This window comes from Myotis daubentonii, chromosome 3 (assembly GCF_963259705.1).
Source record: "Myotis daubentonii chromosome 3, mMyoDau2.1, whole genome shotgun sequence".
Taxonomy (NCBI): Eukaryota; Metazoa; Chordata; class Mammalia; order Chiroptera; family Vespertilionidae; genus Myotis; species Myotis daubentonii.
Window position 1 is genome coordinate 105,377,246 of NC_081842.1, and position 23,184 is coordinate 105,400,429.

At 42.1% G+C, this 23,184-nt stretch overlaps 1 protein-coding gene across 7 annotated transcripts in view; it reads right to left on the minus strand.

Annotated features, from left to right (window-relative positions):
• TSC22D2 (TSC22 domain family member 2) overlaps positions 1–23,184 on the minus strand; it is a 66,413-nt gene that overhangs the window by 8,261 nt on the left and 34,968 nt on the right. For 5 of the 7 annotated variants that reach the window (XR_009451882.1, XR_009451881.1, XR_009451880.1 and 2 more), the window contains one exon: positions 1,021–1,072. The exons of the other annotated variants lie outside the window; for them this stretch is intronic. Coding sequence is in view for 2 of the 5 variants with exons in the window: in XM_059688147.1 (XP_059544130.1) it covers positions 1,021–1,072 (52 nt within the window). In the remaining 3 variants the exon portion in view is untranslated. The remainder of the gene's footprint in view (positions 1–1,020; positions 1,073–23,184) is intronic. 7 annotated transcript variants of the gene reach the window in all.

Sequence of the window (23,184 nt, forward strand, 5' to 3'; positions counted from 1 at the left end):
GAGTACCCTAATTAAGTTAATAACAATGTACCTACCTATATAGTTTAAGTTTAAAAAATTTGGCTCTCAAAAGAAATTTGTTGTACTATTGATATTTGGCTCTGTTGACTAATGAGTTTGCCGACCACTGGGCTAAGAGAACAAAAGATATTAAACTGTCTGTTATTAAACTGGTATACAGTACTACTTTAACAGATATAGTGGTTTGCAATTTCCAACTTTAAAACCCCGTTTTTTAAAAAAGTTTGAGACTAATGGTCCTTATTTTAGCTTTATATAAAATATGTAAGAATATTTTACATAATATAAACAGACTATCTTTAAGGAAACAAAAAATTTTAATAGTAATAGAAATCAGAACCAGAATCAATAGAAACAAGTCTATTTATTAAGACAGTGGTTCTCAACCTTCCTAATGCCACGACCCTTTAATACAGTTCCTCATGTTGTGGTGATCCCCAATTTCATTTACAAATTGAACATATTTAAAGCATAGTGATTAATTACAAAAACAATATGTAATTATATATGTGTTTTCCAATTGTCTTAGGCGACCCCTGTGAAAGGGTCGTTCGACCCCCAAAGGGGTCGCGACCCACAGGTTGAGAACTGCTGTATTAAGAGTACAAACAATGCCTGTAAATGACCAAAGGATGACAAAACTTTCCAGCTGAAGTTTTCATTTTAATGCTCTTTTGTCTCTAAACTATTTTTGATGCTGAAATATTTTGGGGGAACATGATGCATTTTGATTATGTATACCTCCCCAAGATGGTCTTTTATCAATGGTAATGCATGAAATGTGAGATGTTGAAATGGGGAAAATATTTACTTCATTGGTATTTTTAGGCTAAAAATTTTCAATATTCTAACAACTTCAACTAAATCTCATTATAAAAAAAATATACTTTGGTCATCTTGGTTTAAATAAATTAGGTGTTTGTTTTTTAGAATTGATAACCAAGTGCTTCAATAGAACCAACAATCTATAAAATGAGAGGATTATAAACTTCTACTTACCATTGCTTGTTCTATTTTGTTGTCAATGGCTACACCACCTGCCCCAGATGCACTGGAAAAAATTACAATATTTCATTAAATTATTCTAAAAAATGCAATTTCCCTTCCACCTCTTAAAAACATCTATCTATGTTTTACTTAAAATAAAAAATAGTAATTTAAGTCTATTCTAAAATTTCAGTACTCAGAGCTCTCATTTTGAAAATGAGGATCTCAGTAAATAGATGACTTCTAAAAATCCTCTGTAGTTCCAACTTTCCTAATTTGCCTATGACAATATATGCTACTTTAAAAGTAACTCCCAATTTTATTCAGTTCTCAATTCAGTGAATTTAAAAAGATAAATTTTGAATGAATTGTACCCTCTCCACACCTCTTAAACTTCATTTACCAAGTATATATCTTAAATTGCCTTTCAGGTCAGTAATTGCTTATTGCATTAAACATCAGATGATGACTTTTCTTCTATATATTTGATATTTTAACGTCTGGTTTAAAAATTTTTTAAACTGACTTATAGAAATGATTCAAAGGGCTTTAGGGCAAACAGTACTTGCAGTGTTGATTAACAAGGAACTCAACATTCTGGCAGGTCTACAAGCTTTGATTGCAGGTTACTAGCTGGCAAAATCACCTACTAAGGTATGTGGTTTGGACTAGTTTTTTCTGGAAATAATTGGAAATAGTCTAGCAGGTAAGTACATCTCAAGTTCAAATATCGGCATGTATGACAGTGACAAAGAAGGCTGAATAACTGTCATCTTTGGCAGTAGTGAGGATCTATATATCCTTTCTTTGGTGTTTTTGTAAATTTTGAAGAACAGTGATTAGGTTTTCTTATAAAGACAAACATGATATTTTAGCCCACTGTAGCAATACAAAAAAAGACCTTTAAACAACTTTATATAAAACCTCACTAAGTATTCTTTATAAAGTATACCCCACCCAAGAAAATCTAAATGGTAACATATCTTAAGACTACTATACTTTAGATCAGCGGTTCTCAACCCGTGGGTCGCGACCCCTTTGGGGGTGAACGACCCTTTCACAGGGGTCGCCTAAGACCATCGGAAAACACGTATACAATTACATATTGTTTTTATGATTAATCACTATGTTTTAATTATGTTCAATTTGTAACAATGAAATTGGGGGTCACCACAACATGAGGAACTGTATTAAAGGGTCGTGGCATTAGGAAGGTTGAGAACCACTGCTTTAGATGATAAGGACCCTCAATGTTATAACAAACTGGGGCTCAGAAATATGTCTGATGTAGTAGTGCCTTTTACATTATAATCCAAGTAGGTCTGGTCATAATCCTGGTTCTGCTACTTACTACCCAAATGACCACCACCAAATCAATATTTAACTTCCCTACACCTCAGTTTCCTCATCTGTAAAATGAAGGGATTGGTGTCAATTCCTCACTAGGAATAATAAAACCTAATTCTATTTTAAAAACTTCTTAGCCTGGTGAGGATATAGAAGTGGCAAGGCCTTGCCACTTCTAAATCCTCAAAACTCTGAATTAAAACATGGAAAACACTAAGCTTTTTTATCTGAGCATTAACCACATTAATTGCAGCATACTACTTCACCTTTTGCTGCTATTTTTTTCTAAGATGAAAAAAGGCTTCTGTATACCTAAAGTGGTATTTATCTATCTATAGATATATAATTAATAAATATTTATATTGGCCACAACTTGGTAAAAAAGATAGTGAGAGACATTTAAACTTTGCCTGAGAATCTTAGATTATACTTTCTATATTTTTTATTTCTATGTCAAGGGAAAACTGAATTAGTTTTAGTCATTTCATGACTTAAATACATTCAATTCTTTCAACACATGTCTTAATTAATACACCTTAAATGCTAATTTTAACTTCAATTTTATATATTAACAAAACCAAAACAAAAAAGCTCAAACCCTCAAAAGAAGGGTTCATTGCTTCTCTTTCTTAAATTAAAATCAAGTTTCCAAACCATTCCTTTAGTTAAGGAACAATAATTAGCATGCTATTCTTTGCTGATTTAGTAAACTCTAGGCCTGGCTCAGCCCTCTTTTAACAGATACAGAGGAACAGGTTTTTAAACATAAATAAATCATGCTGAAAATGTGTGTCCCTTAAAAGTTATTAATATTTCAATTTTGTTAAGCATTGTACTTTAACAAGAATTAAATCAGTCACAGATACAACTACTATCACTGTAGTGACCTTTAGCTATTTTGACGCCTGTTATTTGTGAATTCTAGAACCTACTGCAGTGGTTTTCAAACTTTAGCAGCAGAATCATCTGGTGGTCTTGTTAAAATCCAGATTGCTAAGCTCCACCTTAGTTTCTGATACAGATTTGGATGGGGCCCAGGATTTTCATTTCTAACAAGTGTCCAGATGATGCCCCTGCTGCTGGACAGACCATATCACATGCACTTTGAGAACCACTGGCTTACCAAGATGAAAGTGATAAGAATAATAATAATAAAACCTAATTCTATTTTAAAAACTTCTTAGCCCGGTAAACAAAACTCTTCATGACCCTGAACCCTGCCTTCTATAGTCTCCTTTCCTCTCATACTCCATCTGGCCTATTGTGTTATAGTCTTACATAACTATTTTTGGTCTGTGGAACACATATTCTCTCAGGTTTCCATGCCTTTGCAGAAACTGCTCCCTCAACTGGAAATGCTGACAGTTCTAATTCACCTGGTTCGCTTTCACTTGTTCCTTTCAGGGGTGGGGAACCTTTTTCCTGACAAGGGCCATTTCGATATTCATAACATCATTCAAGGGCCATACACAAAATTATCAACTTCAAAGTTAGCCTGCTATATTTAGTCAAACATTTAATTACCTCACCCCTAATGCCTTGACAGGGCCAGTCCAAATGATTTCTCAGGCCTTATACGTTCCCCACCCCTGCTTTAGATGCTCCAGTGCCATCTTTTCTGGGCTGCCTTTTGATTTCCTAAGGTAGAACTCATTACTCCATCCCTCCTGTGGTCCACAAGTCTTTACTCACTCTGTGAATTCTGGGAAATTATTAAACCTTTCTAGACCATTTTTTTTCCCCATCTAAAATAAGGGATTACATGCCCTAATTCATAAATTCCTGTGACAATGAAGTGGGCTTAAACAATACTACCACAGTTAACTGTGCTCGTGGAGGGATGTTGCTTATCTTCTTCACCTGTGGGAAGAGTGAGCACAGTGCTCGGCACATAGAAGCTTAAATGCATGCTGAAAGAGTCAATATGATAGTAATTTGACTTGAAACAATTACTGACTCATACTAGAGAGCCATTAAAATTTTTTGAGTTTGACTAAATCAGTATTCTCAAAGTACGGTCCCTGGACCAGCAGCATCAGTATTACCTGGACCTTGGAAATGTAAATATTTGGGTCTATCCCAGACCAACTGAATTAGATACTCCTGAGGTAGGACCCAGGAAGTCTAATCATTCCTCCAGGTGATTCTGATAAAAACTAAAGTTTGAGAACCACTGCTTTAAATAGCCTGATTTATAATAAAGATACTATTATGATAGGTAGTCTTAAATAAGCAGATAAGAGGTATTCTAAGATGAGTAATCTTCCTTCATTTACTTCTTTGACCTAACACTAAATATTATACTTATTTTTTCTTGTTGCACTCACTACACTATAACTTGATGGTTAACTAGTTTCTGAACTTAAACTCCTTAAGGGAAGGCTTCCTAAGACTTTATAACTATTCTTGTAAACTTTAAGTGCTATATAAAGGCAAGGGATAATTTTTTTTTTAAAGAAGCTTCCTGTTTACTATGGGTCACTCTTTTAGAATAAAATCATACCTTGATTAGCATTTACTAGGTGAATTAAAAACTGGGTATGGGACCTGGTCAGTGTGGTTCGGTGGTTGAGCGTTGACCCATGAACCAAGAGGTCCCTTAATTGAATGCTGGTGGGGGCACATGCCTGGTTGCTGGCTCAATCTCCGCTAGGGGGCGTGCAGGAGGCAGCCAATAGATGTTTCTCATCCATATTTCTATCTCTACTAGAGGCCCGGCACATGAAAATTCATGCACTGGAGGGGGGGAGTCTCTCAGCTCGGCTTGCCCCCTCTCACAGTCTGGGAGCCCTCAGAGGCGGGAGGTGACCCGGCGATCAGGGGAAGGTGATGTCCCCATCACACCTCTGCTGCTGCCATGGCCGGCAGCACAAGCCTCAGCTGGCCCTGGTTATCTGAGCCTCGGGCGGCACTGGGTAGCTGGGCAGCCGCCATTCAAGGCTTGCCTGCGCCTTAGGTGGGCCCTGGGCAGCTGGGGGCTGAGGGGACTGAGGGACTCCAGAGGCAGGTGCCCGGCCTTGCTGCGTGCCTGCTGCCCCAGTGGGGCTGAAGGGACTGGGCGCCACCATCTTGTGGCTGTGGGTGCTGCCATCTTTGAGGGTGGGCCAGTCAATTAGCATATTCCCTCCTAATTGGCCATGGGCACTGTCATCTCTGTGATGGTGTGAGGGTCAATTAGCATATTCCATCTTTATTAGATAGGATATCCTTCTCCCTTCCTCTCTCACACTGAAATCAATAAAAAACATATAAAAAAATAGTGGCTATGGAGAAAAGTGGACAGAAATATAGCATTGTGTGTGTGGGGGGGAATAAGAATGCTATTTTTTGTATAATGGATTTTTATTTACTGGAAATGCAGCCCCCAAAGAATCAAATGAGCTTGAATTAAGTGTTTTAAAAAAGTTAATTACAACCACATTCAAAGGAGAAGTAAAACTCAAAAGAATCAATGCTACTGCAAGATAGCTTGGCTTTCCATACTTCTGTTCATGTTTTAATTCATCCCAACTGGCTCCTGACCACAGCTTGTCTTCCCAAGCTGCCTTACTTTTACCACAACAGATCACTTACAACTTCACTGAGAAGAGGAGGCCAGATATAAACCTCCAGCTTCACAAGTTCCCCATATTTTCTTTTTTTTTTTTAATCCATTGCTTTTTAGAAAGAGTGGAAGGGGGAGGGAGAGACAAAAACACACTGATTGGTTGCCTTCCGCATGCCCCCGACCAGGGCCGGGCGCCTGCAACCTAGATACATGCCCTTGACCGGAAAAACCGGGACCCTTCAGGGTGCATGCTGAGGCTCTATCCACTAAGCAAACTGGGTAGGGCCATCCTTCTTAATAGGACCAACTGCTTCATTCATACTGTCAGCTCAACAACTTTGTACAAACCATCTCCATTCTTTCCTTTCTAAAAAGTAAAACCAGAGAGTCATGTTAATTTGATCTCACATAAAAAAAAAAAATTAAAAAAACCACACAGAAAAATTCAAAACAAAACAACTATGAGGAACCCACTTTTTTTCTTTATTAATGTGAACAAAGACATCATGGCTACTTGTTTAAAAATACTGCAAATTTCTTCTTTTACATTTTGACTACTTTGTCTTTCTTCTATTCTTCCCTGAACACAGAAGCTAATTAACAAAGCAATAAGGTAGAGAAAAAGAACACTTAAATGACTGCCTACTTTATAGCAGGCACACATCACTTTAGTGAGTCCTTCTTACAAACATGAGCAACATTCTCATTTTATAGTTGAGAAAACGGAGGTCAAGTAGTTTACTCAAAGACGCAATGCTAGGGGTAGGATTCAAACCTAGACCTAACTAATGTCAAAACACAGGCTTTTTCTACCATAACAGTAAGACTGCGAAAGAAAGCAAGTATCTACAATGACCTGAAATAAAGAATTGTGTATGAACAGTGCTTTGACTAAGCACCACATGCTAGTTGTGAAACCATAGCATGGATCCATAGACTAAAACTGTTCATAACTGCCATTTATCTTATCTAGCACATTCCTAGAAGAGGTTCTGCTCTGAGAACAAGGGAGGTAACTTCTTGGAAAAGGCACTTGCTCAGTGATCTTTCGACAGCCAGTATAGTTTACCTAGTCGCTAAGAACTAATGTTCTTTTGGTTTGTTAGAAAGCTGAAGATATCTTCAAAATATATGTCTATATGCAGAATATTGCAGAAAAAATTACCTTGCTTTACCCAAAGACGCTTCTGACTTCCACAATCACAAAATCCACTATAGGAATTTCCCAAATTATAAAATCAAATCTTTTGTATTAAGAACTTCTTACACTGAGCTGGCAAATCTGATATACTTATGGTCAAGCTTCATCCAAAACCAGGTAAAAATGATTCATTATAAATTTTCAAGTAGAAGCTACAATCATTCTTGGAGGCCAGGCTCAGGAATCACCTACTGTTACATTTCATGATTTTAAACACTCACAAAAATGCCCCAGGGAGATTTTTATGATTGGTAACATAAATTGAGTGATTTTTGTGAATGATGAAGGCTAAACATAGCAGGTAAAATGGATACTCACAAAACTAAAGACTATTATTTTCTCCAGTAACCAGTCTTACAATGGTGTGAAAAAAGCTCTTACCAAAGAACTATTAAAAACCCAGGTAAATATTTATATAAAGATTGATACTTACTTTTATTTTGGACAGTTATACAAAAACCTTGTTCACCAATACCTCAACATATTTTTATATTCATCTAATTAATTTTAGGTCAAAATCCTGCCAGAAAAGAATGCTTAGAGAGGAAAAAGGGATCCACATCAATTTTTTGGCTTTGGATGTTATATTTTGGTCATGTGAGACATCATTGGGGGGACTCGGTGAAGGGATATATGAGACCTCCCTGTACTTTTATTTTGCAACTTCTTATGACTCTATAATTATAATTTATAATTATTTCAAAATAAGAGTTAAAAAAAGATACATGCACATGGTAAAAAATAATTCAAAGAGTATACACAAGAAGGGTATACAACCAATAAAGTCCTTCTCCTACCTCAGGGTCCCTTTGTATTCTCTATATTAACGACCTTTTAAAAAGCCCATTTATGGCCCTAGCCGGTTGGCTCAATGGATTGAGCATCGGCCTGTGGACCAAAGGGTCCCAGGTTAGATTCCGGTCAAGGGCCCTGGGCCCTGGTTCATGCAGGAGGCAACCAATGGATGTGTTTCTCTCACATCGATGTTTCTCTGTCTTTCCCTCTCTTTCCCAACTCTCCCTAAAAATCAATGGAAAAATATCCTCAGGTGAGGATTAACAACAAGAACAAGAAAAAAGCCCATTAATGCCCTGGCTGGTTTGGGTCAGTGGATAGAGCCTTGGCCTGTGGACTGAAGGGTTCAATTCCAGTTAAGGGCACATGCCTGGGTTGCGGTCTCAATCTCCAGTAGGGGGTGCCCAGGAGGCAATTGACCAATGATTCTCTCTCATCATTGATGTTTCTATCTCTCTCCCTCTACCATCTTTCTCTCTGAAGTCAATACATATATATTAAAAGAAAAAGAAAAAAACCATGTAGGAAAAAGTCTTTAATACTTTGGAGTAGGAGAGATCTTTCTCATTATGTCTCAAAATAAAAAACTTCAATAATTTCCCTAAAATATACAATACTTCTATAAATCTATGAGAAAAATGGGTAGAATTCACATGTACAGTTCACAAGAAATAATACTCAACATTCCATTCATAATAAAAATACAGAGTAAAACTATAATGTAATACCATTTGCCTACCCAGATTGGCAAATATATTAAAATTTAATACATTGTTAGTGAGGCAATAGGAAAATGGGCCTTCTCATGCAGCACTGTTGTAAGTGTTATAACCTGTATAGAGAGCAATTTGGCTTTATTTAATTTTACACACACACACACACACACACTTTTATTTACTTTTTTGAGCCAGCAATCCTACATCTGGGTTTATCCTATAGATATTTATACATACACAGGAGATAATGTATTTAAAAGGCTACTTATTACATCACTGTTTATAACAGCAATGCTCTATTAATAGGGAACTGGTTAAAGAAACCATGGTAGAACATCCATTCAACTGAATACTACCCCATTTATAAAAAAACAAACACCCACAAAAATGCTTTTCTGTGTACTGAAATGGAAACAGTGTGCCTTGGAGATCTTTAAAAGTAAAGATATAGATGTGTGTATATTAGCATATGTCAAAGGGGGAGATAATATTGTATATTGTATTTGTTGTATATGCATAAAGAAATGGCAAGGATACACACATACACTTTATGAAAGTGGTTATATATTTGGGAAGGCAGGCAGATAGGGGACAAGGACAGAAGTAAGACTATTTTCATTGAATTTTGGAGAATAATGAAAAATATTCCAAAATGAAAATGACTCATGGAGTTATTATCCTGTACAGTGTGAACTCAAGACATGAACAAATGGCAAACAGGAAAAGGGGAAAGGAGGGAAGAGGAGCCAACAACTCCACTTTCTTTAGGAAATGTTTCATTCTAGAAGATAAAGTACTATGGTCAACATAAGAAACAATAATAAATGTTAAATTATATTTGTGATTTGTAAAATTTATTTTCTTGGCTTAGGGTGAATTATAGTCACTTAAAAATATGGGGTAGCCCTAACGGTTTGGCTCAGTGGAAAGAGCGTCAGCCTGCGGACTCAAGGGTCCCAGGTTCAATTCCGGTCAAGGGCATATACCTTGGTTGCGGGCACATCCCCAGTAGGGAGTGTGTAGGAGCCAGCTGATCGTTGTTTCTCTCTCATCGATGTTTCTAACTCTCTATCTCTCTCCCTTCCTCTCTGTAAAAAAAAAAAAATCAATAAAATATATTTTTTAAAAGATGTTGTAAATAATGTTCATAATTCCCAGTATAGTTATTTCTGTTTATAGTGATTCTGGTAAGTAAACAGTAAAACTTTATAATAAATAACTATAATACAACAGGCTACATAAAACTTACATAATAAAAATGTTACATTAAAAATGCATTTCAAAGAAGGTGTAGATAAGATTAATATTAACTTTACCTTCTGTGTGTGTGTGTGTGTGTGTTTTGTTGTTAATCCTCATCCAAGGATATTTTTCTATTGACTTTTAGAGAGAGTGGAAGGGAGGGGGAGAGACACAGACAGAGAAACATAGATGTGAGAGACACATCGATTGGTTGCCTCCTGCTCTTAGCCTGACCAAGGCTGGGGATTGAGGAGCTTGCAACTGAGGCATGTGGCTTCGACCAGAATCAAACCCAGAACTATTTAGTCGGTGGGCCAACACTCTATTCACTGAGCCAAACCGGCTAGGGCATAACTTTACCTTCTTTTTCAAAATCTCTTTAGATTTCTAAGTTATGATCTTTGGGGGAAATTATTTTAATATTTGCTAGTAAAATTCTGATATAATTATAGCTTTTTCTTGTAGAGCCACTCTAAGTAAAAAATTAAAAACAAACTGAACTAAAATTCTATTAAAACATTCAAGATGAGAGATATAAAAATTTAGTCTGGAAAAACTAGAAACTGACACAAAAGTGAAATACACATAGCAATTTTAGCATTACAACTCAAATATTCCAAATTAATTAATAAAGTTTAACTAATATATTATTTCAAGTTAAATACTTAAATGGTATAAGAACATAAAATCATATCTACTTAAGATTAATGAACATATACACTAGCTAGTTATTTCTTATTAGACTAACATTAAGCAAGGTTTGACTGGATGAAAAATTTATTTCCTTCCTCTGAGTCAGAATGAAATAAGAAAGGGTGTGAGAAAGGGGTGGGAGGAGGGTGGCATTTCCTCAATGTTGGAATGCTTACATTTAGATCAGGCTCTCTCGACAGAGATTTCATTGTACTGTTTACATAACCGCAGCAACAGATAATTTGATGATAGCACAATTCATTACTAGGGAATGAAGGATACACGCTAAGAGGCTTAAGTTCAAATTAAAAATTTGACACTATAGTTCTGGCTACTTTAAATTATTTCCTGGAGACTGGGAAAATAGTATATGACTGATAATTATCTAGACTGAGATGTATACTGGTACCTATGAGTAAAAAAAGGGGAGAAGGATTAGAAAGGATTTCCAATTTTGCCAGTTGATGTCTAGCTCAGAATATTGAACTAAAATCTGAATAACCTAGTTATACTGAAAAGGAATGAAGTGGATATAGTTCCATATATTCATTCTAGATATTTAAAAAATATTCCTTTAGTCTTTTGGGATAGAAGTTGATGGCACCCAACTCCTATAAACATCAGAATTTAGCAATTAAAGTATAGCTTAATATAGTAAAAGATCTATGTTTTCCTTTTAAAGACACTTTTATTTTTTAAGAGAGAAACATCGATGTGAGAGCAACACATCAATCAGTCTATCAACTGCTGCCTCCTGCACACTCCCTACTGGGGATTGAGCCCACAACCTGGGTATGTGCCCTCATCAGGAATCTAACCAGCAACCTTTTGGGATGACACCCAACCAACTGAGCCACACATAACAGGGCAAGATCTACATTTTTCAATACTGATATTAGGAACCATCTTTCTTAGAAAATACAAAATTTATGTAGCAAAAAATTCAATAAAAATTCTCAATATAAATTAAGACATTAAAAACCTAAATAAGAATTCAAATTACTTCAGCTGTGTTAGGGAAAGAATAAAGATTTAGAAAAGACCATCCAGAGAAAGGACTATTTTTTATACACACACACACACACACACACACACACATTATGCAAATTAGCCCAGACCCAGTAATGCATCACTACCGAACAGCAGGGACCTGAGCAGCCGCAGGCTCCCAGCACTGCCAGCCCTCGAGCAGCCAGCACACCCTTGGGCCTGGAATAATGATGCATTCACAACGAGCCCAGAGTCACTGCACAGGGGACTGTGGATCAGGGAGCTGCAGATCAGGGGGGCTGCAGCTTGGGGGGAGCTGCAGATCAGGTGGGCTGCAGATCAGGGGGGTTACGCACCAGGGGGACTGTGGACCAGGGGGCTGTGGCACTGGGGACCCCAGCTCCGAGCCCAGAGCCTAGCCTCAGGGCTGCAGCTGTGACTGGGCTGCCCAGCGGAGAGCCCCACAATCTGCCCCCACAGACTCAGGAGAGCCAACGGGTCCGTGGGGACGGTCTCGCCTGGTGCCCTTTACTCCCTGAGGAGGGCCCTGTGGATGGGGAGTTGGGGACTAGACCGTGACCAGCGATCAGTGTTTGAAGAGGGAACCTTCAGCCCTGTGGACTTTCTCTCCCAACAAAGCTCCGGCTCCTCCCTGCACTCGGGCCCTGCCAGAGGGCCATGCCTGGCCTGCCTGGCCGCTGCTCACACCCACTGGTGTCTGCAGTTCCATGTGGGACCGTGAACCATGTCTGAGCCACTCCGAGGTGAGCCCACATCATTTCTTTAAAGTTTTCATTTTTGCTGATCAGACCTTTGCCTTCTGAGGCGGCGTAGAAGCCAGGACGGTGGGCGCAGTGGAGCTTGCAGATGGGCACCCAGGAGCTCCCTGGCTCCCACGGCTTCATTCAGAGAAGGCGGCTCCTGCACACCGCTCACCTCGGCCTTCGGGGAACAGCACAGTCACCGTGACAGGCACGGCCCCAAAGCTGCTCCTGAACCTTGCTCTTCCTCCCTCATCTCCCAAAGTCCAACGCAGCCTAGGGTCAGACCTGCAGAGGGTTGGCTGGTGCCGCCAGCGCCCTCCCCAGGGCCCTCCCCAGAACCAGACAGGACCAGGCAGCAGGGGGGTGAGGCTGGTTTGGGGCAGACTTAGCCCCTGCAAGCTGTGTCACAGCTGATCCTGAGCAGCAAGAACTTACCAATAGGGATGTTTGTGCAGGTATTTTAAACAACTTCCACTTTTAAAACTGAATTGAAAAGCATAGATTGTTGCTCTAGAGAGCAATGCTTTGGCTCACGAGTTCAATTCATTCTGGTCAAGGGCACATGCACAGGTTGCAGGCTCGATCCCCAGTAGGGGGAGTGCAGGAGGTAGCCAATTCATAATTCTCTATTGTTGATGTTTCTCTCTCCCCGCCTCTCTGAAATACACACACACACACACACACACACACACACACACACACACACGCCCGGTGCATGAAAATTCATGCACTGGAGGGGGTGTCCCTCAGCCAAGTCTGCCCCCTCTCACAGTCCAGGAGCCCTCAGGGGTGGGAGGTGACCCGGCAATCAGGGGAAGGCGACGCCCCCATCACACCTCTGCTGCTGCCACTGCCGGCAGCACAAGCCTCGGCTGGCCCTGGTCACCTGAGCCTCGGGCGGCCCTGGGTGGCTGGGGGGCTGAGGGGACTGGGGAACTCTGGAGGCAGGCACACAGAGCAGCCAGACCCGCCTGCTACCCCGGCGGGGCTAAGGGGACTGGGTGCCGCCATCTTTGAGGGTGGGGCAGTCAATTAGCATATTTCCTCCTTATTGGCTGTGGGTGCAGCCATCTTTGTGACAGTGTGAGTGAGGGTCAAATAGCATATTCCCACTTTATTAGACAGGAGATATATATACATATACACACTAATAAAAGGGTAAAATGCTTATTAGACCAGATAGACCTGATGTCTTCCTGACATCATTCTGGACATCGTTCCTGACAAAGCCGGGGCCCAGCCTAGGGGAAGCCGCCCAGGGTCCCAGTGCCTGTGCCTGGCCAGAGAGAGGAAAGCCCTGGTCCTGGGTGCCGGAGGGAAGCCGGTGCTGGCAGCCTGGGGAAGGAAGGCCTACTCTTGCACGAATTTTCATGCAACGGGCCTCCAGTTTTATCATAAAGATTAATTCTCCTTCAAAAGGTTGATAATAGCATTCCCTCTGTCTGACTACAAGCAAATAAACAGCACTTTCACTACTAAAGTAGTGTAAGTATAGAGAAATGAACAAAACTAGAGAAAGGACATGATAGAAAAGAATATCAAGGGAAATAAAAATAAAACTTCTAAGATTTGACTCATTTCAGAGACCAATAAATACTAATAAATTTTCACCCAGCAATAGGTATAAAAACTTTTTAATGGAAGCTTAAATCCATCTATCATTTCTAAAAGTAATTCAGAATTCTTCAGCAATGACATAATAATGGGCCAAAGTGGGTAGGGAATCAGAAACTATTTTATTAATTGATGTCTTTCCCCCATTCCAAATGCCAGCTCAACTTTTAATACATTGTATGCAGGAAACGTATTTATACGTTTTACGTTGACTGGTAGTAGAGCGCGGGACACGTAATAATACGTTTTTTATAGACTAGCGGTAGAATGCGGGTAACGTATAAATACGTAAACTAAAGTTATCATAATTTTACTGAACGTTGCCATTTGCGCAAAAAATTAGCAAAAATGGCCCGCGCCACCTGTTAGTGCGCGATAAAAACTACCCGCAAACAATGTGTTAAATTGGATATCCTAAACTCATTGAGACCCTCCATGGTTTACTTGCACTCTCTTTGCTCATACTCTTTCTTACTACCTGAATACTTCAGTGGATATTCTATCATTCTTTTATAGCTTTAGCTAAAATATTTTCTGTAAAAGCTTTTCTAACTCCTTCAGAAGTAGTATAGTGAGTCATGTCCCATACTACGTCTAACCATATAAGGCTGTGTTTTATTTTTTTATTTATTTATCATATATATATATATGTATATATATATATATATATATATATATTTTATTGATTTCAGAGAGGAAGGGAGAGGGAGAGACAGAAACATCAATGATGAGAGAGAATCACGGATTGGCCGCCTCCTGCACACCCCCTTACTGGGTATCGAGCCCGCAACCTGGGCATGTGCCCTTGACCGGAATTGAACCTGGGATCCTGCAGTCCACAGGCTGATGCTCTATCCACTGAGCTAAACCAGCTATGGCAAGGCAGTGTTTTAATAGTTGCTTCTATCTCTTACTAGACAAAGGCCTATGTGCCATACAAAATCCTCCTATCTAATAAAAGAGAAACATGGTAATTAGCCGTACCTCCGCTACCCTTCCCATTGGCTAATCAGGGCAATATGCAAATTAACTGCCAGCCAAGATGGTGGCCGGCAGCCAGGCAGCTTGAAGCGAACATGAGGCTTGCTTGCTTCAGTGATGGAGGACTCCAACGTTCCCCGCCTGCCGCTGCCGGCCTCTGAGCTTGCAGTTTGAAACATTGTTACAAATATAGAAGCTAAACAAAACCCCAGAAACCTGCTTTCAAGTGAGCCGGGATCTCAGAGCTGGAGTTGAAACAGTGTTTCGATTATAGAACCCAAACAAACCAGATACCTGCTTTCAGCAGCGGAGGCCTAAGAGCTGGAGCCAAGCCTCAGAGCTAAAGCTGGCCCAGAATAAAAAAGAAAAAAAAAAAGAAAAAAAGGAGCGGTTGGGAGCTTCAGTCACCCGCCAGCCTGAAAACAGCCCTCAGCCCCTCACCCAGACTGGCCAGGCACCCCAGTGGGGACCCCCACCCTGAAGGGTGTGTGACCAGCTGCAAACAGCCATCATCCCCTCACCCAGGCTAGCCAGGCACCCCAGTGGGGACCCCCACCCTGATCCAGGACACCTTTCAGGGCAAACCAGCCAGCCCCCATCCGTGCACCAGGCCTCTATCCTATATAGTAAAAGGGTAATATGCCTCTCAGCACCGGGATCAGTGGAGCCGTGAGGCCTCCTGGCACCGGGATCAGCGTGACAGGGGGCAGCGCCCAAACCCCCTGATCGCCCTGCGGCTCTGTGTGTGACAGGGGGCGGGGCCACAACCTCCCTATCCGCCCTGCTCTGTTCATGACAGGGGAAGGCACCCCAACCCCCTGGTCAGCCCTGCTCTGTGCCTGATAGGGGGGAGCTCTCCAACCCCCTGATCAGCCCTGCTCTGTGTGACAGAGTGCAGCACCCCAACGCCTCACCACGGGCCCTGCTCTGTGTGTGACGTGGTAGAGCATTAACCTCCCCATCGGCCCTGCCCTGAGTGTGACAGGGTGCGGCGCCCCAACCCCTTGATCCGCCCTGCTGTGTGTGACAAGGGGGAGCTCCCCAACCCCCTGATCGACCCTGCTCTGTGCGTGACGGGGGGAGCTCCCCAACCCCCTGATCGACCCTGCTCTGTGCGTGACAGGGGGTGGCGCCGCAACCTCCCCATCGACCCTGCCTTGAGTGTGACAGGGGGCAGTGCCCCAACCCCCAATCGACCCTACCCTGAGTGTGACTGAGGGTGGCATCGCAACCTCCCGATCCGCCCTGCTCTGTGCATGACAGGGGGTGGCACCCCAACTCGCCAATCGGCCCTGCTCTGAGCCCGCCCAGGGGCTGTACCTAGGGATTGGGCCTGCCCTCTGCCACCCGGGAGCAGGCCTAAGCCAGCAGGTCGTTATCTCCCGAGGGGTCCCAAACTGCAAGAGGGCACAGGCCGGGCTGAGGGATGCCCCTCCCCCCTGAGTGCACAAATTTTTGTGCACCGGGCCTCTAGTATATAATAAAAGTCAAATATACAAATTGACTGACCAGTGGAACGACCAGTCACTATGACACACACTGACCACCAGCAGGCAGACACTCAACGCAGGAGCTGCCCCCTGGTAGTAAGCGCAGCGGCGGTGGTGGGAGCCTCTCCTTCCTCTGCAGCAGCACTAAGGATGTCCGACTGATGGCTTAGGCCCGCTCCCCGCCTAAGCCATCAGTCAGACATCCCCTGAGGGCTCCTGGACTGCGCGAGCGTGCAGGCCAGGCTGAGGGACCCCCCTGAGTGCACAAATTTCATGCACCAGCCTCTAGTTTACTATAAGGCTGGCAGTCATCTACTAAAGGATTGTGCCGGGAGCCGGTCCATCCTTGCTGTTTCAAGGGACCTGGCATATATGGCATACTTTTCTTAATATGTTTGCTCACCTTCTTGGTGCTGTGTTTTAACCAAAGTCACCTCTCCGAGAAAGGTTGAATCCCCAGGTAGGGATTTTCCCCTGAAGTTAGGGAGGGAATAAAACCCCTCAACTAAGTGCCAGGCGGGTAATTAATCCCTTTAACTACGAACAATCATGCTTAAACTACATAATCTTTTCTCCCTGGAATGGAGATAAGAAACGCCCTAACCTTTGTAATAGAGATTGATAGGATTGAATCAACTGGTATAAATACAGTTGTAACAAGACAGAAAGACTCAGAACTCAGGAGACAGAATTCAGAAGACAGAACCTACACGGAGCCTAGAGACAGAAGAACTTCGCTGGCGAGAGCATGCCAGAGGATCTTGGACCGGGACTGGCCTCGGAGCCTAGAGACAGAGCCTAGCGGGAGAACATGGCAAGGGATCCTGGACTGAACCTGACTACAGAGATTGGCAGGAGAACCTGACTGGAACCTGGACACTGAACCTGACTGGAGAGCCTGGACAGAACCTGGCTGGAGAACCTAGCGAGGGAACATGGCTACAGAACCTCGCTGGAGATCCTAAGCTGAACCTCTCTGGAGATCGAGACCAGAACTTGGCTGGAGATCCTGGCTAGGCTGCTGATCAACTGAACGCTGTCTCCGTGTCATTCCTTCTTCGCCGACTCCGTCCACGCCTTTGGGGACCCCTGGACCCGCTGGGGCTGGACCCCGGCATATGGCGCCCGAACAGGGACCCCTAGGTAAGCGCCCCGCACTCGGGACGGATCGGACTCCACCGTAGGAAGAAGGTGGATAGTCTTCGCCGACTCCGTCCACACCTTTGGGAACCCCTGGAACAGGATTCCCCTAGGTAAGCCCCCCTCCCCCATTGAGAACCCCCACACTCGGGACGGATCAGACTCCACCGTAGGAAGAGGGTGGATAGTCTTCGCCGAATCCGTCCACACCTTTGGGAACCCCTGGAACAGGATTCCCTTAGGTAAGCCCCCCCCATTGAGAACCCCACACTCGGGACGGATAGGACTCCACCAGGGTGCTACAGACCCCCCTATAGAGGATAAGTAGGGTAAGAAGGTGGATAGTACAGAACTTAGATTGAGAAGATGTGCCATACTGAGTCCAAAGAAAGAAGACTCTGTATTGATTCTTAGATTGAGAAGATGTGCCATACTGAGTCCAAAGAAAGAAGACTCTGTATTGATCTTTAGATTAAGAAGATGTGCCATACTGAGTCTAAAGAAAAAAGACTCCGTATTGATCTTTTAACATATATGCTTGTTAGCAGAGGAATTAAGGTTACTCCCAGTCAGACAGAACATTTTATACAAGAAATACGTCCATGCTTTTCTGAGGAAGGAAAGGTGCCGGAAAGGTAAATGTAGAGGCATGGGAGAAGGTAGGCCCAAGGAGCCTTATCCTTAACCCCACTGCAGCCTTTCCACCCCGGGAAAGTGCAGGATTGGCAAGCTCTCCCTGGGGTGATAGATCAGGACTCAGGTAATAGGGGAAAGCGCCAATCCTACTCTTAAAATGGATATAAGAGAGCATTTGAGGTTTTTCTTTTTAATGCTTGCTTTTAAAAAATAAAAAAGGGGGAATTTGCCGGGAGCCGGTCCATCCTTGCTGTTTCAAGGGACCTGGCATATATGGCATACTTTTCTTAATATGTTTGCTCACCTTCTTGGTGCTGTGTTTTAACCAAAGTCACCTCTCCGAGAAAGGTTGAATCCCCAGGTAGGGATTTTCCCCTGAAGTTAGGGAGGGAATAAAACCCCTCAACTAAGTGCCAGGCGGGTAATTAATCCCTTTAACTACGAACAATCATGCTTAAACTACATAATCTTTTCTCCCTGGAATGGAGATAAGAAACGCCCTAACCTTTGTAATAGAGATTGATAGGATTGAATCAACTGGTATAAATACAGTTGTAACAAGACAGAAAGACTCAGAACTCAGGAGACAGAATTCAGAAGACAGAACCTACACGGAGCCTAGAGACAGAAGAACTTCGCTGGCGAGAGCATGCCAGAGGATCTTGGACCGGGACTGGCCTCGGAGCCTAGAGACAGAGCCTAGCGGGAGAACATGGCAAGGGATCCTGGACTGAACCTGACTACAGAGATTGGCAGGAGAATCTGACTGGAACCTGGACACTGAACCTGACTGGAGAGCCTGGACAGAACCTGGCTGGAGAACCTAGCGAGGGAACATGGCTACAGAACCTCGCTGGAGATCCTAAGCTGAACCTCTCTGGAGATCGAGACCAGAACTTGGCTGGAGATCCTGGCTAGGCTGCTGATCAACTGAACGCTGTCTCCGTGTCATTCCTTCTTCGCCGACTCCGTCCACGCCTTTGGGGACCCCTGGACCCGCTGGGGCTGGACCCCGGCAGGATTGATATGCTATAGAAGCCTGGACTCGCAAATCGTATACCTAGAATTTGAATCCTAAATATATTACAACTAGAGGCCTGGTGCACAAAAATTTGTGCACTCGTGGGGGTCCCTCAGCCCGGCCTGTGCCCTCTTGCAGTCTGGGACCCCTTGGGGGATGTCCACCTGCTGGCTTAGGCCTGCTTCCTAGGGGGATTGGGCCTAAGATGGCAGTCAGACATCCCTCTGGCAGCCTGGGAGCCCTCGGGTGATGTCCACTTGCCAGTGGGGAGCAGGCCTAAGCTGCAGTCAGACATTCTTAGCGCTGCTGAGGAGGTGGGAGAGGCTCCCGCCACCACCGCTGTGCTGGCAGCGGTCAGCCTGGCTTGTGGCTGAGCAGAGGTCCCCCTGTGGGAGCGCACTGACCACCAGGGGGCAGCTCCTGCATTGAGCGTCTGCCCACTGGTGGTCAATGTGTTTCATAGTGAACAGTCATTCTCAGTCGTTCTGCTATTAGGGTCAATTTGCATATTACCCTTTTATTATATAGGATTAGAGATAGCTGTATTGGATTACCCCCAAAGCTATTTCCTACACTTAACAGCAAAATTATTTTTTCCAAGGAGTTCTTGGATATGAGTAATGCTATCTTTTTTTTTTTTTTTTAATGTATTTTCCTTGATTTAAGAGAAGAAGGGAGAGGGAGAGAGAGATAGAAACATCAATGATGAAAGGGAATTACTGACTGATTGCCTCCTGCATGCACCTATAGGGGATGAAGCCTGCAACCCGGGCATGTTCCCTTGGCCGGAATTGAACCTGGGACCCTTAAGTCCGCAGGCCGATGCTCTATCCACTGAGCCAAACTGGCTAGGGTGGTAATGCTATCATTTTAACTAAAAACAAATAATTAACGAAAAAGTATTTAATCTCATTCCTCATTTTCAGTCTGAAATGAAACTTGGCACTTATTTTTGCTGCCTAATATGTAATTCATATATCTAGGTAATCTAAATTCCTTTGGAGGCAATGGGTCATAAATGCTGAACTGAACTAACTTTGCCTCCTATTTCCTATAGAGCCAAGTGTCAGTAACACTTTTTTTCTAGATGACACTTCTGTGAAAAATGATAAATCACAGTCTGCCTCCTCTGCACAATGCCCAACACTTGTTGAATATTGGTTAGAATAATATGAAGTTGGACAGTGTCCACCAGTGGGAAGATCACCGGATGTGGAATTCAGGTTACTCTCATTGGGCTTTTTTCCTTCAACATTAGTTTCAAAGCTTTTTATAGAATTTAGTGTAACTAACCACTCAAATGTGATCTCTTTTTGTCTTGGGAGCGGGGAGAGTGAAAGATAGTACATTCAAGATAGATATTGAAAAGAAGTTACCTAAGTAAGGGGAAAGAGGTATGACTGCAAAATGCTTGGTCATGGGAATTAAGCAAGGTAAAATGATACAGTTTTTACAATTAAGCACTGAGAATCTGTGAGAGATCAGAGGGATGATAATGAAAAAAAAAATAACAAAAACAAAAGCCAAGGATGACTGGAGTGTTTAGCTTAGAGCCACTAGGAGTTGGGGAGATGGCTAATGTGTCACAGGAAGAAAGCTAGATTTTGTTGGGCGTAAAGAGTGAGTAGCAGAGGAACTTGGGAATAAAGATGAGAAAATGAGAAATATAAGTTTCACTTGGGATTGAATTTTGAGACTTCTGAATTATAGATCCTAGAAATATAAAAAGAAGGTTGCTGGAAATAGGTATCTAGAATTCAGGAGTAATTTATGACCTAGAAGTCTAGAGTTGAGAGTTGTCCAAATGTGGTGGGTAGCTCAAACTGCGAGAGGTGAGCTTGCTTTAAACAGTGAGAAGTCAAATGGGTTCAAAACACTAACATATAAATAGTTATGGAAGAGTTACGGAAACTAACCTTCTTGGGAAACCTCTTTTTTTATTTCACTGACTGGCTTCATATTTCCCTCTTTTTTCTCAAGCATTCTACTACTTTTTTCAATCAAACAGCTATTCTTGAACAAATCCTTTCAATCCCATTTCCACAATGAGGCTTAACCAAATGTGTGGAAATAAGACCATCCCCTGTAATACCAAATGCCAAATATCAGGGAGGAGCACATAGCTAATTTTGCTCACATCATAACTAATCTTTTTTCATTTATGCCCATTTTTTTTGAAGGTGCAAAGGTGTTATTTAAAATAGTGTTATAGAAAAAGCATAATTCTACGGGCAATATATTTGACAAAGTAAAATTATATTAGGCTAGCCATTAGGATTATCTAATCCAAACCCAGCTTTTGTTCCTAAGTTGTTAACTAATCTTTCTTTGCTTCCTTACATTTCCTTCCTAATTTGTCCCCAAAGTCCAGGGATAGTAATGAATAAAAATAGAGGTTATTGAGGAACTGTTTCAAAACAGATCAACACAGAAGAATAAGAGTACCATGAGGTTTTTAAAGAGTTAGTTGTTTCATTCAGATTTAGACCAAAGGGACAGCACCAAGCATGGTCATCACCCCTTAATAAAAAGAAGAAAATTTACATATATAATTGATTTTTTTACAGAGAGGGAGAGGGATAGAGAGTTAGAAACATCGATGAGAGAGAAACATCGATCAGCTGCCTCCTGCACACCTCCTACTGGGGATGTGCCCGCAACCAAGGTACATGTCCTTGACCGGAATCGAACCTGGGACCTTTCAATCCGCAGGCCGATGCTCTATCCACTGAGCCAAACCGGTTAGGGCTGTTCTACTTTACTTTTAATCAATCAATGAATGTTTTGCATTTGGGATGTTTAAAGATTTAGATTGGCTTGGGTTTGAGCAAAAAAAAAAATACACTGCTTATCTTCAATAAACATAAAGACAATGCTGGGAATATATGCCCCAAAGAATTAGTTTTCTAGTTTATCAATTTACTACCACTGGCTTAACTCTCTTTTGCACTTTACTTCATTTTGGGGGTAGGAGAGCTTACCTCTTTAGAATCTGTCTAAGCAAAAGGCTGGATTATCAAGGAATAATAAGCGGCTTAAGAAGACAGGCTTTAGCATTATATTTACTAGTGGGGTGATCCTACCAAGTTAATATACTGATGCCAGTGTCCTCAACTGTAAAATGGGGTCATAGTTATACCTACCTTAAGGGACTGATGTGAGACTTTTTACAATAGTAAACACTTAAAAAATTAGTTTCTTCTACTGTTTGGATCAATTAGACTTCTACACTATATAAGGTCTACTATCCCAGTATATCTTGTTACAAATGAAGCAGTGAGGTACAAATACAAATCAAGTATAATTAGTATTAAAAAACAGCCTTTGGCTCTAGCCCAGGGGTGGGCAAACTTTTTGACTCGAGGGCCACAATGGGTTCTTAAACTGGACCGGAGGGCCGGAACAAAAGCATGGATGAAGTGTTTGTGTGAACTAATATAAATTCAAAGTAAACATCATTACATAAAAGGGTACAGTCTTTTTTTTTTTTTTTAGTTTTATTCATTTCAAACGGGCCGGATCCGGCCCGCGGGCCGTAGTTTGCCCACGGCTGCTCTAGCCAGTTTTGCTCAGTGGATATAGCATCGGCCTGAGGACTGGAGGAACCTGGGTTCGATTCTGATCAAGGACATGTACCTGGGTTGCAGGCTCCTCCCCGGCCTAGGCCCTGGTTGGGGTGGTACAGGAGGCAACCAATCAATGTGTTTCTCTCACACTGATATTTCTCTCTGATTTTCCCTCTCTCTTAAAATCAATGGAAAAATATCCTCGGGTGAGGATTAAAAAAACCCCACAGCCTTTGTATGTATGTCTCATGCCAAAAATGAAATAAATCTAGTTATGCCTTAAGTTTATTTGATTTCTTTGTACTTAGTCACATGTTAAAGATTTAATGCAGTCACAAAATATACTCTAATAAAAATTATTTGACTTGAGAGTTAAACTAGCAGTATTACTGATTAGCACAGAATTCCTGTGGACTACACTTTAATAAAGTTC